This window comes from Hippopotamus amphibius, chromosome 6, assembly GCF_030028045.1.
Source record: "Hippopotamus amphibius kiboko isolate mHipAmp2 chromosome 6, mHipAmp2.hap2, whole genome shotgun sequence".
NCBI lineage: Eukaryota > Metazoa > Chordata > Mammalia > Artiodactyla > Hippopotamidae > Hippopotamus > Hippopotamus amphibius.
The window spans coordinates 90,061,635-90,075,381 of NC_080191.1; the positions used below are offsets into that span (position 1 = coordinate 90,061,635).

The following is a 13,747-nucleotide window of genomic DNA, read 5'->3' on the forward strand; positions in this document are numbered from 1 at the left end:
AGGATGCATGACAAAACTGGGGATGCAGTTGAGGATGGGTAGGGTGCCTGCTCTGAAAGTCATCCTAGGATAATCCGTACCCCACATTAAAAGATAAAGGGGAAGGAAAGGGCTGGATAGATTCTATACAGAATCACTACTAAACAATTATATCATAGACAACTGGCAGGAAGAAATGTTTTTAATTAGGAAAGTGGCATGATTTGATTTCTGTTTTACTTCCTATCCTATGGGTGACTATGAAAGGAATTTTCTCTGATAATCTATTTCCACTCGCTGGTGAAAGGAAACTATTGTGACCATAGGTGTTGTGCTTCCTTTCAAAACAACTGCTAATTGCTTTCAGAGAAAAATTTATGCAACTGTCTGACTAGATCTCTCTCAGCTTGTCTTGCAATCATGCATTTTCTTAAATCCACCTCTGTAGCTCATATTTATTATATATTTCGTTTGGCTACACTGAGGAGTCTCTGCCAGTCTTAAACTGAACTCTCTGGCTTTTCATTTCAGTACTGTTTGTTTTGAAAACTTTTTTTGCATTATATGATAATACTTGCTCTATAAATTATGTCATTGACTTACAGTCCATGGGCCAATCAATCTGTGAAAAATCTATGAAAGGAATAAACTTTTCACAATTTATTTTGAAATATGCTTAGTTCCCACAAAAGCATTTTCAAATGGCATAAATCTTTAAATTGACAGGAAAAAAGTAAGCATTTTTGAAAGCATGAGTAGAGTGTTTAACAAAACCGGCACAATAGTAAACAGTGGGTGAATGTTAATTTTCTTCCTTTTTTCCTGCTTTATTTGTAGCTATTAAGCTAATTAAGATGAATTTAAGTGGACTATGTAAATTTGGATTTTAAGGTGAATTAAATACAATTTATAGAATGTGGAAGAATAAAATATTAAACATGGAGAGTATTTTGTAATGATAAAATCAAAAGTCCTCTTTCTAGAAATAACAGAAATTAAGAGAACTAAGTCATACAGGATTTCTGCAGCTGATAGATGATTGGTGACCTGCTCACTGGTAGAATCAAGACTCTACACAGGCTTCTTAATAAATAGGCTAAGACACCTTCCTATATGAATTATATTTATGGTATCCATGTAGTCTTTTCTCAAAGTGAAACTTCATTTAACAGAAAAACTTGCACACACACACACATTACAAATATCCACTGGTTTTTCCTAGATATTACCTCCAAGACACATGAAATAATAAAGGGTCATTTTGCCAATAATAAAGCGTTTTCAGTTGTAAATTATCTCTATTTTTTAAATTTTATTTATTTATTTATTTATCTATTTATTTATTGGCTGTGTTGGGTCTTCATTGGTGCACACGGGCTTTCTCTAGATGCTGTGAGCAGGGGCTACTCTTCGTTGTGGTGTGCAGGCTCCTCATTGCTGTAGCTTCTCTTGTTGGGGAGCATGGGCTCTAGGCACGCAGGCTTCAGCAGTTGTGCCACGTGGGCTCAATAGTTGTGGCTCGTGGGCTGTAGAGTGCAGGCTCAGTAGTTGTGGTGCACGGGCTTAGTTGTTCCGTGGCAGGGGGATCTTCCCAGATTAGGGATCCAACCCGTGTCCCCTGCATCGGCAGGTGGATTCTCAACCACTGCGCCACCAGGGAAATCCCACTTGTGTATTATTTCTTAACATTTATTCAGGGATACATCCTCCAGAGAGCAATACACACTCACTCTTTCTTTGAGTGATTATTCATGGATTACACTGAAATTGACAATAATCTCCTAGAAATAGGGTTAAATAATATATATGTCCTTTTTAAACTATCAGGTTGTCACAGAGTCATTATCACACTATTAGTCTTGTAGAAAAGCTTGGTATTCAATTATTCTCTCATAAGATTCCAACCTTCATGTTTAATTTTACATATACATACACTACCCGCAAAAAAAAAGGCTCTGTTCTTCAAAATCTGTTCAGTACTTTGTGATATGCTAAATCATAAGACCAAAAAAAAAAAAAAAAAAAAGACTGAAGCTAACAATTGTTTATTTTCCTCTGTATTTATTTTAATAAAAGGAAAATGTGCTGCTTGAGTAATTGTTCATAATTTATCAAAGACTTCAATATTATACATAGTAGTTTTGTTCTAATTTAAATGTTTATTTATGCCTCAGCAGCTATATCATTAATTTCTTCTAAAATATATTTATTATATTATTCTTCAAATCTATTTAAAACCCTTCCTTGTGCTGTTGGGGAGGGCAGAGTTACTGACTTCTGATTTTTCACTAACATGTGTTTGAAGTTTTCTTCATCCTCATGCATTGGAAGTGGCTATGGGTCACTATGCATCGAGAATTCAAATAGTTTTGTGTCAGAAAAAATTCAACTGCCCACTCAGCAAACACCAAATTTCAAATGAATTTTTTGGTGACAAGACTCATTTGTACACTCAATATGCACTGTTAGAAATGAAGGCAAAAAGTGCCTCTCAAAAGGAGACGCAGAGGCAGGAAGTTGGAGATGAAAGTTGAGGTTTCTGGCCTGGATGTGTGGCTGAGCACTTCGAGTCTCTGAATTTGTCAGCTAATAGCCAGGAAACAAGGCAAGAATCTGGGAAATATGGGGATAACAAATTCATCTGCAGTGAACACTACCCTCAGGTCTCAGTGGGAACTAGCCCCATCCCTGTCTCCGTGGCAAGTCTTCATGGGTGATCCAGTTCTACCCAGTCAACTGCCATGAGAGCTTCATTCTACACTTGGAAAGTTCTTCCTTCCTCTTTTGAAAGTATAGGAAAACTGAGTGATTGGGCATGAATGAAGAAGTATGTCACTTAAATTACCATTGGCCACTGTATTAGAATCAGGAAAATAGCAAGCCTTATATTAAAGCTTGCCATGTGAGTAGAAGAAATCCAGGTTGTTTTCTTCTTTCTTTTCATCTTTATTGGAGTATAATTGCTTTACAGTATTGCGTTAGTTTCTGTTGTACAACAAAGTGAATCAGCTGTATGTATACATATATCCCCACATCCCCTCCCTCTTGGGTCTCCCTCCCACCCTCCCTATCCCACCCCTCTAGGTCTTCACAAAGCATTGAGCTGATCTCCCTATGCTCTGCAGCAGCTTCCCACTAGCCATCTATTTTACATTTGGTAGTGTGTATATGTCAATGCTACTCTCTCACTTTGTCCCAGCTTCCCACCACCCCCATCCCGTATCCTCGTATCCTCAAGTCCATTATCTACGTCTGCATCTCTATCCCTGCCCTGCTACTAGGTTCATCAGTACCATTTTTCTAGATTCCATATATATGAGTTATTGCTGAAGCCACATTGAACTGGGCTTTCTGGTTATTTACACCAAAAGCATATAAACTCATTAAAAGGTGTAATTATAAAATGAGGGCATGCAATTCAGATAATGATTCTTCTGTTTGAAAAAATGAAAACTGAAAGGCAGGAACTTGTGATTTAGTTCTCGATAATGAAAAATGTATGGAATTATTATTTTACTCTAGCCCATCATTGCTGAAAATAGTCTCCATACTTATTTTTTCTTCATAAAACTATTCTGTGATTCCTATCACCATTCTTTTAAATAGATTAAGATTTTCACTAAGGGAGATGTAAAATAAAATCTGTATGTGTGCATTTGAATAGGAAACTCTACAAACGTGGCTGAGTACTCAATGCAAAATATTTCCTGATTTTTTTAATTCAAACATAAAATAATATAATTTTCCAAGCACATTTAAACAAAAATAATTATATTTTCCATAAGAGATAGTGTTAAGAAATGCTTAGAAACATGCTTAAGAAAACCAGGCACTTGGGGTAGAGTGGTGAACCAAACATACCCGGCCCTTGATCTCATGTGGCGTACAACTGAGAACATGTGTGGGTTTTTATTATCGAGCATGAATCACATGATGACAAAGCCACTGGCTTTTTAAAAATTTAGTCCATAAAAATATATATCTTAAAATAATGAAATTAAGATAACTTTGAGTTAGCTATTGTTGGAAAATATATTCCTTTCTAAAGCATTAAAAAAATATATAGTGCTTTCTTCACTTCACCAATGTGGAGTACATTCATGTTGTAATGTTAGTCTTTGAAAATATATTTTTTTACACTTTAGATAGATATTTGTCTCCATTTCTAATTCATTCAAATAAATGGATGAAACTTTTCAAATTACTGAATGTTGTGCCTTCAACATCATCATTGAAATTCTATAAGGAGAAAGTATTTGTCTATGTAACTTAACTAAAACAATTTGAATGCCAAAATTGAAAATGTTGTTAATATTTTCAATCTTTAAGCTACCTTCTAATGAATTCCTTGATTTAAAAAAAAAACATATGTTTTTATGTCTACAAAGCACCAATATTTTCTGTCAGTATTTTGAACCTCCTTATGTTTACTTAAAAGGAAATTTTTTGTTTGAGGTTTTGCTGCTTGTTTCCTTAAGAGTCTTTTACAGGTTTTAAACCTTACACAATGAGTATTTCTAAAGCTTTTTGAAATTTTAAAATAAGAAAAATACTCTGTGTGGAACATAAACTCTGTATAAGTTTTAAAGTACAGATTTTAAAAAGAGTATTATAATGGGTGGTAAACTAAATCTCACACAGTTTCATGAATAATTTCTCCTATTAATTGTGAAAAAATAAACAATTTGGAAGTTTTAAAGGAGAGAGAGTTTGCATAGGTGCCATGTGTGTCACAGAAGGAGAACAGAAAGGAGAGAGGCTCAAATTCATGGTTATAGGAAGGTCATCAACCAGCAAGGCCATCAAGTATTTACCAATAATGATATAACACAATTAACTTAGAGAAATAAGCTAACTAGGTTTCATTAATTGTATATTTATAAATTTAAGAAATTAAATTGTCAAAGTAGTTTGCTCAAAATGTTTCCATATTTTACCTGAAAGATTAAGGGTAATTGAAATATAACCATTCAGAAAGCAAAAGTAAAAGAAAGAGAAAGATATTTTTTAAGACGCACAGATAATATAGCATTGCTACAAAAAGGCGACAATTCCTTTTTTTCCCAATATTCTCTATCAGGCCTCAAAAGCCACCCAATCAAATTAACAATAATGACACAAATCATAATTTTGTACCAACATCTTACAAAGACAATGAATAAGGATATGTTTAGAAAATGTTCCTTTTTCTATTGACCTGTAACATAAACCCCAGTGAAGAGTACTTGACGATCTAGACAGCCCTGCCTTCCAGTGAAATGTCATCATCATGACCCAAGTACATATAAATTATGTCAAACTACTGTGACAATGGCAAAGAGAATAGGTGCCCAGGCTGTCATAGGCAAAGAGTCAGGTAAGAGCCATTTCAGAAAACAGGTTACTAATGTTGTAATGTGATACCCAACTATTGAACATTTAATTCCAAAATAAATTGTATTTTCTTTCCGACTCCACAGATATCAGTTGTGTTTGTTATTATGGAGATTCCTATCTAGAATTTCGGAATGTGTTTTTAAATCCACAAAATAACATCTCCCTAGAATTTCAGACCTCCAATGCCGATGGACTCCTGCTCTACATCAAGCAAGACTCAGTAGACGAATTTTTTATTCAATTATTTATTGAAAATGGTACTTTAAAGGTAAGTCAGATTTATTTATCATAAATATTAGGCAGTTGTTCTGATTCCCCACTTTAGTGGCTATTGTCAATAAAAATTTAAACTTAAATATGTCTTTTACACTCACCACCAGGCTGTTTCCTGTTCTTTGTAATTTCTTCCTGCTCAGTGTATACTATTTATATATAAAAATAGTATATGCTTTGAATAGCTTTCATTCTCTTTTTTTCTATATATTTTCAACTGTTCTTACACTATCATATTTCCCAATCTCTCAGTCATAATAACTGCTACAATTTTTTTAATAACTTTAATGGCGGATGTGATCTGGGAACCGCTGGGGAACCCCAGGATTCTTTCAAAGGATATTTGAGGAGAACACTATCCTTGTAATAACATTAAGATGTTATTTTCCGTTTTCATACTCATTCTCATAAGCGTACATAGAGTTTTCCAGAAACCACATGATGCAATGTCATCCCTCTGATCACTAGTGTAAGGTGTGCTTATATGTTTTTGTGTTTTAAAAGCCTGTTTTAATTTTAGTATTATACATATTGATAGATACAACCCAATAAACAAAAACTCTTTGGGGCCCTCAATAATTTTGCAGAGTGCAAAGAGATTCTGATATCAAAAATTTGAGGCTGCTCACTTAACACATGCCAATCTTTATAATAGTCTCCCTTTAAAAGTTCAAGATTACACAGCTAAATTTTGAAGCCAATTTTAAATTGAAAGTGCTTGCTCTTTTCCCAACACAATTGTACCTGAACAAATCACCTCATATTCCTGTTCTAAGTACTCAGATTAAGGAAGTTGTCAAATCATCGCTGCAAAAAGGTAATTAACTCAGCACTGTCTAGTGTATGAAACATGACAACTGTATTTTTGCCAATCATTTCTTTTATGATGTGATTTAAATACGATATGAATTTCCATAAAAGTCAGGTATACTTTACAATTTAAATAAGCCAAGTTGTACGAGTCTGATTTTCTTTAAATATTCATCTTTCTTAAGTAGTATTACACATATACATAATTTGGTAAAATGTGTATCATAAACAAATCCCAACCAGATGTAGCAGATTAGTAGTGGTAGCAGTACTTATATTCATTCATCCATTTTTTTTCATTCATTCATTGAACGTTCATCCATCACCAGTGACAGTGCCAGTTTGTGAGGATTCAATGGTAAGCAAAACATGTTGTTCTCATGTTGCTTCAAATTGGTTACAGATAATAATATGAGGTGAAACTGGAACAAGAAAATAGAATATGTAATGAATAGAATACTATGATGAACATCAAATATCAGTCTGACCCTTTAAGGTAAGGTTTGCTGATCCCTGCTCCACAGCATTTTCCTCGACTAAGATCAGAAATTTCCATTAGTCTTGTAATAAGCAGAGAACATGAAGAGACTAAATGTAGGGAATTATAAAGCACACACTATGTTGAGCCCTGGTCACACCCAGCACATTTTTCTACTCCTAACTCAGCTCCACAGCTCAGCCAGCCCCTCTCACCATGGTGGATGTCTCCAGAGACATGGTGAGCCACACCAGAAACTTGCAGAATTATTGGTGAAAGTATGTGTGAAATAATGAAGTCCGGAGACTCCCTTCCCTTTCAAATGGATAAAAACAAATTAAAATAGGTTGAGCCAAGATATTTAGGAATTATAAAAGTGTAAGGGGTGAGGAGAGGTGTAGAATCTATTTCCTTTAGGTTTTATGACAAAGGATATATATTGATACACTGTAATAATTACTATAAGTTATTGAATTGCAATTATGTGTCAGGTTCCAACTTAAGAAAACATATTAAGATCATGGATTCTGGAGCAAGAATGTCAAGGTTAGAACCCCAGCTCTGCCACTTTGGGGCTTTGAGGTCTTGCAAAGTTTAAGGTCTCTGGGCTAGAGTTTACTCGCTCATAAAGGAGGGCAGTAAATGTTTGTGTGAGTTTTAAATTAGCAGATGGATAAATATTGTGAAGTTAGTGTAACACAATGGGTGAATAGGTAAAGGCATATGAACTCATAGAAGAAAGCCTGGGACATATTAATCCAATATGAGGAGGGGGTATTTCTCTCTGTATCTCACACAGATCCTGCAGGCGAATGGAGGCTCACAGGATATTTGGTGTAACACATGCTCTTTGAACTCTTTTAAGGATGGTAGATCAGGAATTGTTACTCCATTGTGCTGATCCAAATTCCATGTTCGTTCTACACCCCTCACTGGTTCTTTGTAATGATTTAAAGGAAATTTCAGCATTATCCTATCTTTATGATTTTAAGATTTTTCAAGATTATGTTCTAATTTTTCTCTTTCATTTTAAAAGTATAATCATATGGGGAATGCATTTACATTACAGTTTACACAAAAGACATATTTATGGTTGAACTTTTTCAGTGATCATAATTTAAGACCTATTCAAATTCCAGAAATGCAGAATTGTTAGTCAAATGTTTTTTAGGAAATTTAAGTTTCAAAGCTTAATACATCAAAATTATTTTTTAAAACTATTTCACTGACTTTTTCTAATAACAAGGAGGTAAGTAGATACATACAGCATTGGGACTCAAACGTCAGTCCCTCCACTTATTAGCGTGTCACCAATCACTGAGCCTCCCTAACTGGGGGAAAATCACTTCCCACCTCTGAGTAATGGAGATAGTAAAGGGATAGTACCTACTTTACAGATTTTTGTTTGTTTGTTTTTCTTGCATTTCATTTTGTAAGGAAACAATCAGCTGAAACCTGTAAATCACTTTAAATATCCACAATACAGAGTAACACTCAATCACAGTAGCTATTGTTTTATATATATCCTAAAGGAGCCAATTACAATAAAAGAAGTTCAAATAAAATTAATAGAATTGTCCATTAAATATTTTTATGTTTAACTTTGACATCCCTGAAGATAGGGATTAATAAGACTTAGTTGTACCTGAAAAATAAATTTTTGATATATTTAAACCAGGCAAGAAGATTACTATACCCCCCCAAACACACACAAGTTATTCATCAGTAAATTATCATTTAAACTTAAATAACTATTTTAACTAACAACATAGATCTCCAAGTATTATACATAAGAAACAGCTAAATTATTATCCATGCTGCCAAAAATATTAAATGTATCATCTGGTCACCTTGATTGCATGCTAGGCACAGCATGAAAATGCAACAGACAAATGCTGCCTTTTACTTAGTTACATGTGATTTGAGAAGACTGTATAGCCAAAGGTCATGCAACGGACTTTCTGGCAAAGTATGTGTAGTTATATTTGTTTTTGAAAATCTCAATGCTGTTTAACATAGTGTTTAAAGTGAACCTACAGTAGATGATTTTTATAAAGGAAAGGAACCTTTTTGCAATGGCCAACATCATAAAAAGTTAAGATGTATAGCGTTATGTTTAACCTTGGACTACATGTGGGAAGATTTAGACATATCAATTTAATGTAGCTGGATCCTATGCAATTGTGGCTCACAGATCTCTAGTAGATATGCTAAAGACTATGAAGTCCCTTTCTGAGAAAGACTGGCCACAAAATAACTGATATATATCCAGGTAGGAGCTGTGTAGAAGATGAATAGGTCACTGCAGCTCACTCATGGAATTCCCTAGGGTGCCTGATCAAGCACAGCTATTATAGATGTGATTTGCTCCTTTTAAAACCATAACTCAGTTGGTCTAAATAGCAGAAATCCCACAAATGGCCATAGCCCCTCCTCAATCTTCAGGAAGTTTAGGATGAATAATAATCTTTAAGTTTCCCTTCTGCGATGTTAACATCACCCTCTAGATTGGCCTTTGCACTGCTCAGTTTCCAGTATCTAAGGAAAATTGTCAATTAACAATCACTCCCAGCTAGCAGAAGATGCTGCCTTTCTCAACCAGGCTCCCCTGAATACAGGAACAGAAATCAGAAGTGTGTGTGTGTGTGTGTGTGTGTGCACGTGTGTCTATACATGTGTATGGTGTATGTGTATGTGTATAATATGCATACATTTCTGTATTTTAATTACAGCACTTAGTAGTTGTACACCTTGAGCTGTCACTTTTCTTTAATTTTCAGACTTCTTCTCTTTAACACAATAAAAACTTTACTGGTAAATTGCAAAGTCCAATAAAAAAATAAGACGTTAATTTCACACTGAAAAACTGTTTCAGAAAAAATTTCTTTTTCCCTGTAGTACCACTTTTACTGTGCTGGTGAAACACAATTGCAAAGCATTAACACTACTATTAAAGTGGATGATGGACAAAGGCATACACTGCTTATCAGGTAAGATACATGTTTTATTTCCACTTCATCTTATGTGCAGCAAAGACTATTTCTCTGTATGTAGTTCTTGCACTTTAAAGTGGAGGCTCTCCTGATTAGTATTCACATATACTTGTATGTAAATTAATGTTCATCAAACCATTCTGTCTTCTCTATATGTCCTAAAATAGTACTGGGGAAAGAATGCTATAGGAGTTATATTATCAATGAATTTACATAAGCAGGCTTAAAATTACAAAGAAGCCATGAAAGTCTCACAATGTTTTCCACTTAGAGGAGTTGTAAAAACAAATTGGTATATCTTTTGATAAACAAAGTCAAATATATTCACTGTAGAAATTATGGAACATTCAGAAAAACATAAGGAAGAAAAGTAAAGTGATATGTTATACCGTAATCATTATAGAAAAATGAATATATATTATTATATTCTTAAAAGCTGCATTTGAAGTTGACTTTATCCCCATATCCTCACCAACATCAGATATATTTTTGCCAATCTCTTAAGTGAAAATGGAATTTTTCCTTAGTTTGCCTTTTTTTGATTTTTAGTAAGATTTAATTTTTAATCATAGTATATATTATGTGTCTTGCATCCTTCCACCCTTTTTTTTCTAATTAAGTGATATTTTGAAACACATAACACCATCCTTATCCAGTATGTAGACTAAAGAAAATTATTTGGTAAAAATAACCAACCATTTAAAGCCAAAAAAAAAAAAAAGGGAAAGAAAGAGTCAAAAATAGAGACTGGGAAACAAGTAAAAGGAGAAGTCTTAAGGAATTTCTACCCTCTTTAGGCCAAAACTACCCAAATCATGTTGTTTAGAATCCAGACTCCTAGAGAAGATGGAATAAAAAACAGTCTATGATCAGTTAAACTGAGGAAAGGCTACATCACATATACCTTCCCTGACAGTCAAAGTGCACGTGCACATTTTAAGGCTTCTGAGATCCTGATTTAATAAACTCTCATTTTCTTTGCTTAACTCAAGACATGAGCACACCAGGATAGATCACACTTCGGGTCACAAATCAAGCCTTGGTAAATTTAAGAAAATTGAAATTGTATCAAGCATCTTTTCTGACCACAATGCTATGACATTAGAAATCAACTACAGGAAAAAAAAATGTAAAAAAAAAATAAATGGTGGCTAAACCATACACTACTAAATAACCAAGAGATCACTGAAGAAATCAAAGAGGAAATCAAAAAATATCTAGAGACAAATGACAATGAAAACACAATGATCCAAAACCTATGGGATGCAGCAAAAGCAGTTCTAAGAGGGAAGTTTATAGCAGTACAATCCTACCTCAAGAAACAGGAAAAATCCCAAATAAGCAGTCTAACCTTGCACCTAAAGAAACTAGAGAAAGAAGAGCAAACAAAACCCAAAGTTAGTAGGTGAAGAGAAATCATAAAGATCAGAGCAGAAATAAATGAAATGGAAACAAAGAAAACAATAGCAAAAATCAATAAAATTAAAAGCTGGTTCTTTGAGAAGATAAATAAGATTGATAAACCTCTAGCAAGACTCATCAAGAAAAAGAGGGAGAAGACTCAAATCAATAAAATTAAAAAGGAAACAGGAGAAGTTACTATGGACATTGCAGAAATAAAAAGCACTGTAAGAGACTACTACAAGCAACTATATGCCAATAAAATGGACAATCTGGATGAAATGGACAGAATCTTAGAAAGGTATAACCTTCCAAGACTGAATCAGGAAGAAATAGAAAATATGAACAGACCAATCACAAACATTGAAATTGAAGCTATGATTAAAAATCTCCCAACAAACAAAAGTCCAGGACCAGATGGCTTCACAGGTGAATTTTATCAAACATTTAGAGAAGAACTATTCTTCTCAAACTCTTCCAATAAATTGCAGAGGAAGGAACACTCCCAAACTCTTTCCATGAGGCCCATCACCCTGATACCAAAACCAGACAAAGATACTACAAAAAAAGAAAACTACAGACCAATAACACTGATGAATTTAGATGCAAAAATCTTCAACAAAATACCAGCCAACAGAAACCAACAACACATTTAAAGGGTCATACACCATGATCAAGAGGGGTTTATCCCTGGAATGCAAGGATTCTTCAACGTATGCAAATCAATCAATATGATACAATATATTAACAAATTGAAGGATAAAAGCCACATGATCATCTCAATAGATGCAGAAAAAGCTTTTGACAAAATTCAACACCCATTTATGATAAAAACTCTCCAGAAGGTGGGCATAGAGGAAACCTACCTCAACATAATAAAGGCCATATATGACAAACCCACAGCAAACATCATTCTCAATAGTGAAAAACTGAAAGAATTCCCTCTAAGATCAGAAACAAGACAAGGATGTCCACTCTCTCCATTCAACATAGTATTGGAAGTCCTTGCCACAGCAATCAGAGAAGAAAAAGAAATAAAAGGAATCCAAATTTTTGAAAAGAAGTAAAACTGTCACTGTTCGCAGATGACATGATATTATACATAGAAAATCCTGAAGATGCCACCAGAGATGAGAGGATTGAGATGGCGGAGTAGGATGACGTGCACTCACTCCCTCTTGCAAGAGCACTGTAATTACAGCTAAATGCTGAACAAACATTGACAGAAAGACACTGGAACTCACCAAAAAAGACAACCCACATCCAGAGACAAAGGAGAAGCCACAATGAGATGGTAGGAGGGGTGCAGTTGCATTAAAATCAAATCCCATAAGTGCTGGGTGGGTGACTCACAAACTGGAGAACAGTTATACTGCAGAAGTCCACCCACTAAAGAGAGGGTTCTGAGCCCCATGTTAGGCTTCCCAACCTGGGAGTCCAGCAACAGGAGGAGGAATCCCCAGAAAATCAGATTTTGAAAGCCAGCTGGATTTGATTGCAGGACATCCATAGGACAGGGGGAAACAGAGACTCCACTCTGGGAGGGCACACAGAAAAAGTTCTCACCAGGACCTAGGGGGAGGAGGCAGTGACCCCATAGGAGACTGAACCAGACCTACCTGCTGGTATTGGAGGGTTGCCTGCAGAGGTGGGGGGCAGCTGTGGCTCACCAAGGAGACAGGGGCACTAGCAGCAGGGGTTCTGGGAAGTGCTCATTGGCATGAGCCCTCCCTGAGTCCACCATTAGCCCCACCAAAGAGCCTGTAAGCTCCAGTGCTAAGTAGCCTCAGGCCAAACAACCAACAAGGTGGGAACTCAGCCCCACCCATTAGCAGACAAGCAGATTAAAGTTTTACTGAGCCCTGCCCATCAAATTGGATTAAAGACTTAATGAGCTCTGCCCACCCAGCCCTACCCACCATCAGTCCCTCCCATCAGGAAGCACCCACGAGCCTCCTAGACAGCTTCCTCCACAAAAGGGCAGACAGCAGTATCAAGCAGTATCAGCAGTATTTTGTCTTGTGTAACTGAAAACCACAGCCACAGAAAGATAGAGAAAATGGAAAAACAGAGGACTTTGTACCAGATGAAGGGACAGGATAAAACCCAAGAAAAACAACTAAAGGAAGAGGAGATAGGCACCCTTACAGAAAAAGAATTCAGAATAATGATAGTGAAGATGATCCAGGACTGAAAAAAGACTGGATGCAAAGATCGAAAAGTTTACCAAAGACCTAGAAGAATTAAAGAGCAAACAGAGATATGCAACACAATAACAGAAATGAAAAATACACTAGAAGGAACCAATAGCAGATTAACTGAGGCAGAAGGGCAAATAAGTGAGCTGGAAGACAGAGTGGTGATAATCACTGATGTGGAAAAGTATAAGGAAAAAAGAATGAAAAGAACTGAAGACAGGCTAAGATACCTCTGGGAC

The 13,747-nt window shown here is 35.4% G+C and overlaps 1 protein-coding gene across 1 annotated transcript in view; it reads left to right on the forward strand.

The window, feature by feature from the left end:
- EYS (eyes shut homolog) overlaps nt 1-13,747 on the forward strand; it is a 1,676,468-nt gene that overhangs the window by 976,440 nt on the left and 686,281 nt on the right. The window contains exons 27-28 of the mRNA XM_057737776.1: nt 5,439-5,623; nt 9,815-9,906. Of these exons, the coding sequence (XP_057593759.1) occupies nt 5,439-5,623; nt 9,815-9,906 (277 nt within the window). The remainder of the gene's footprint in view (nt 1-5,438; nt 5,624-9,814; nt 9,907-13,747) is intronic.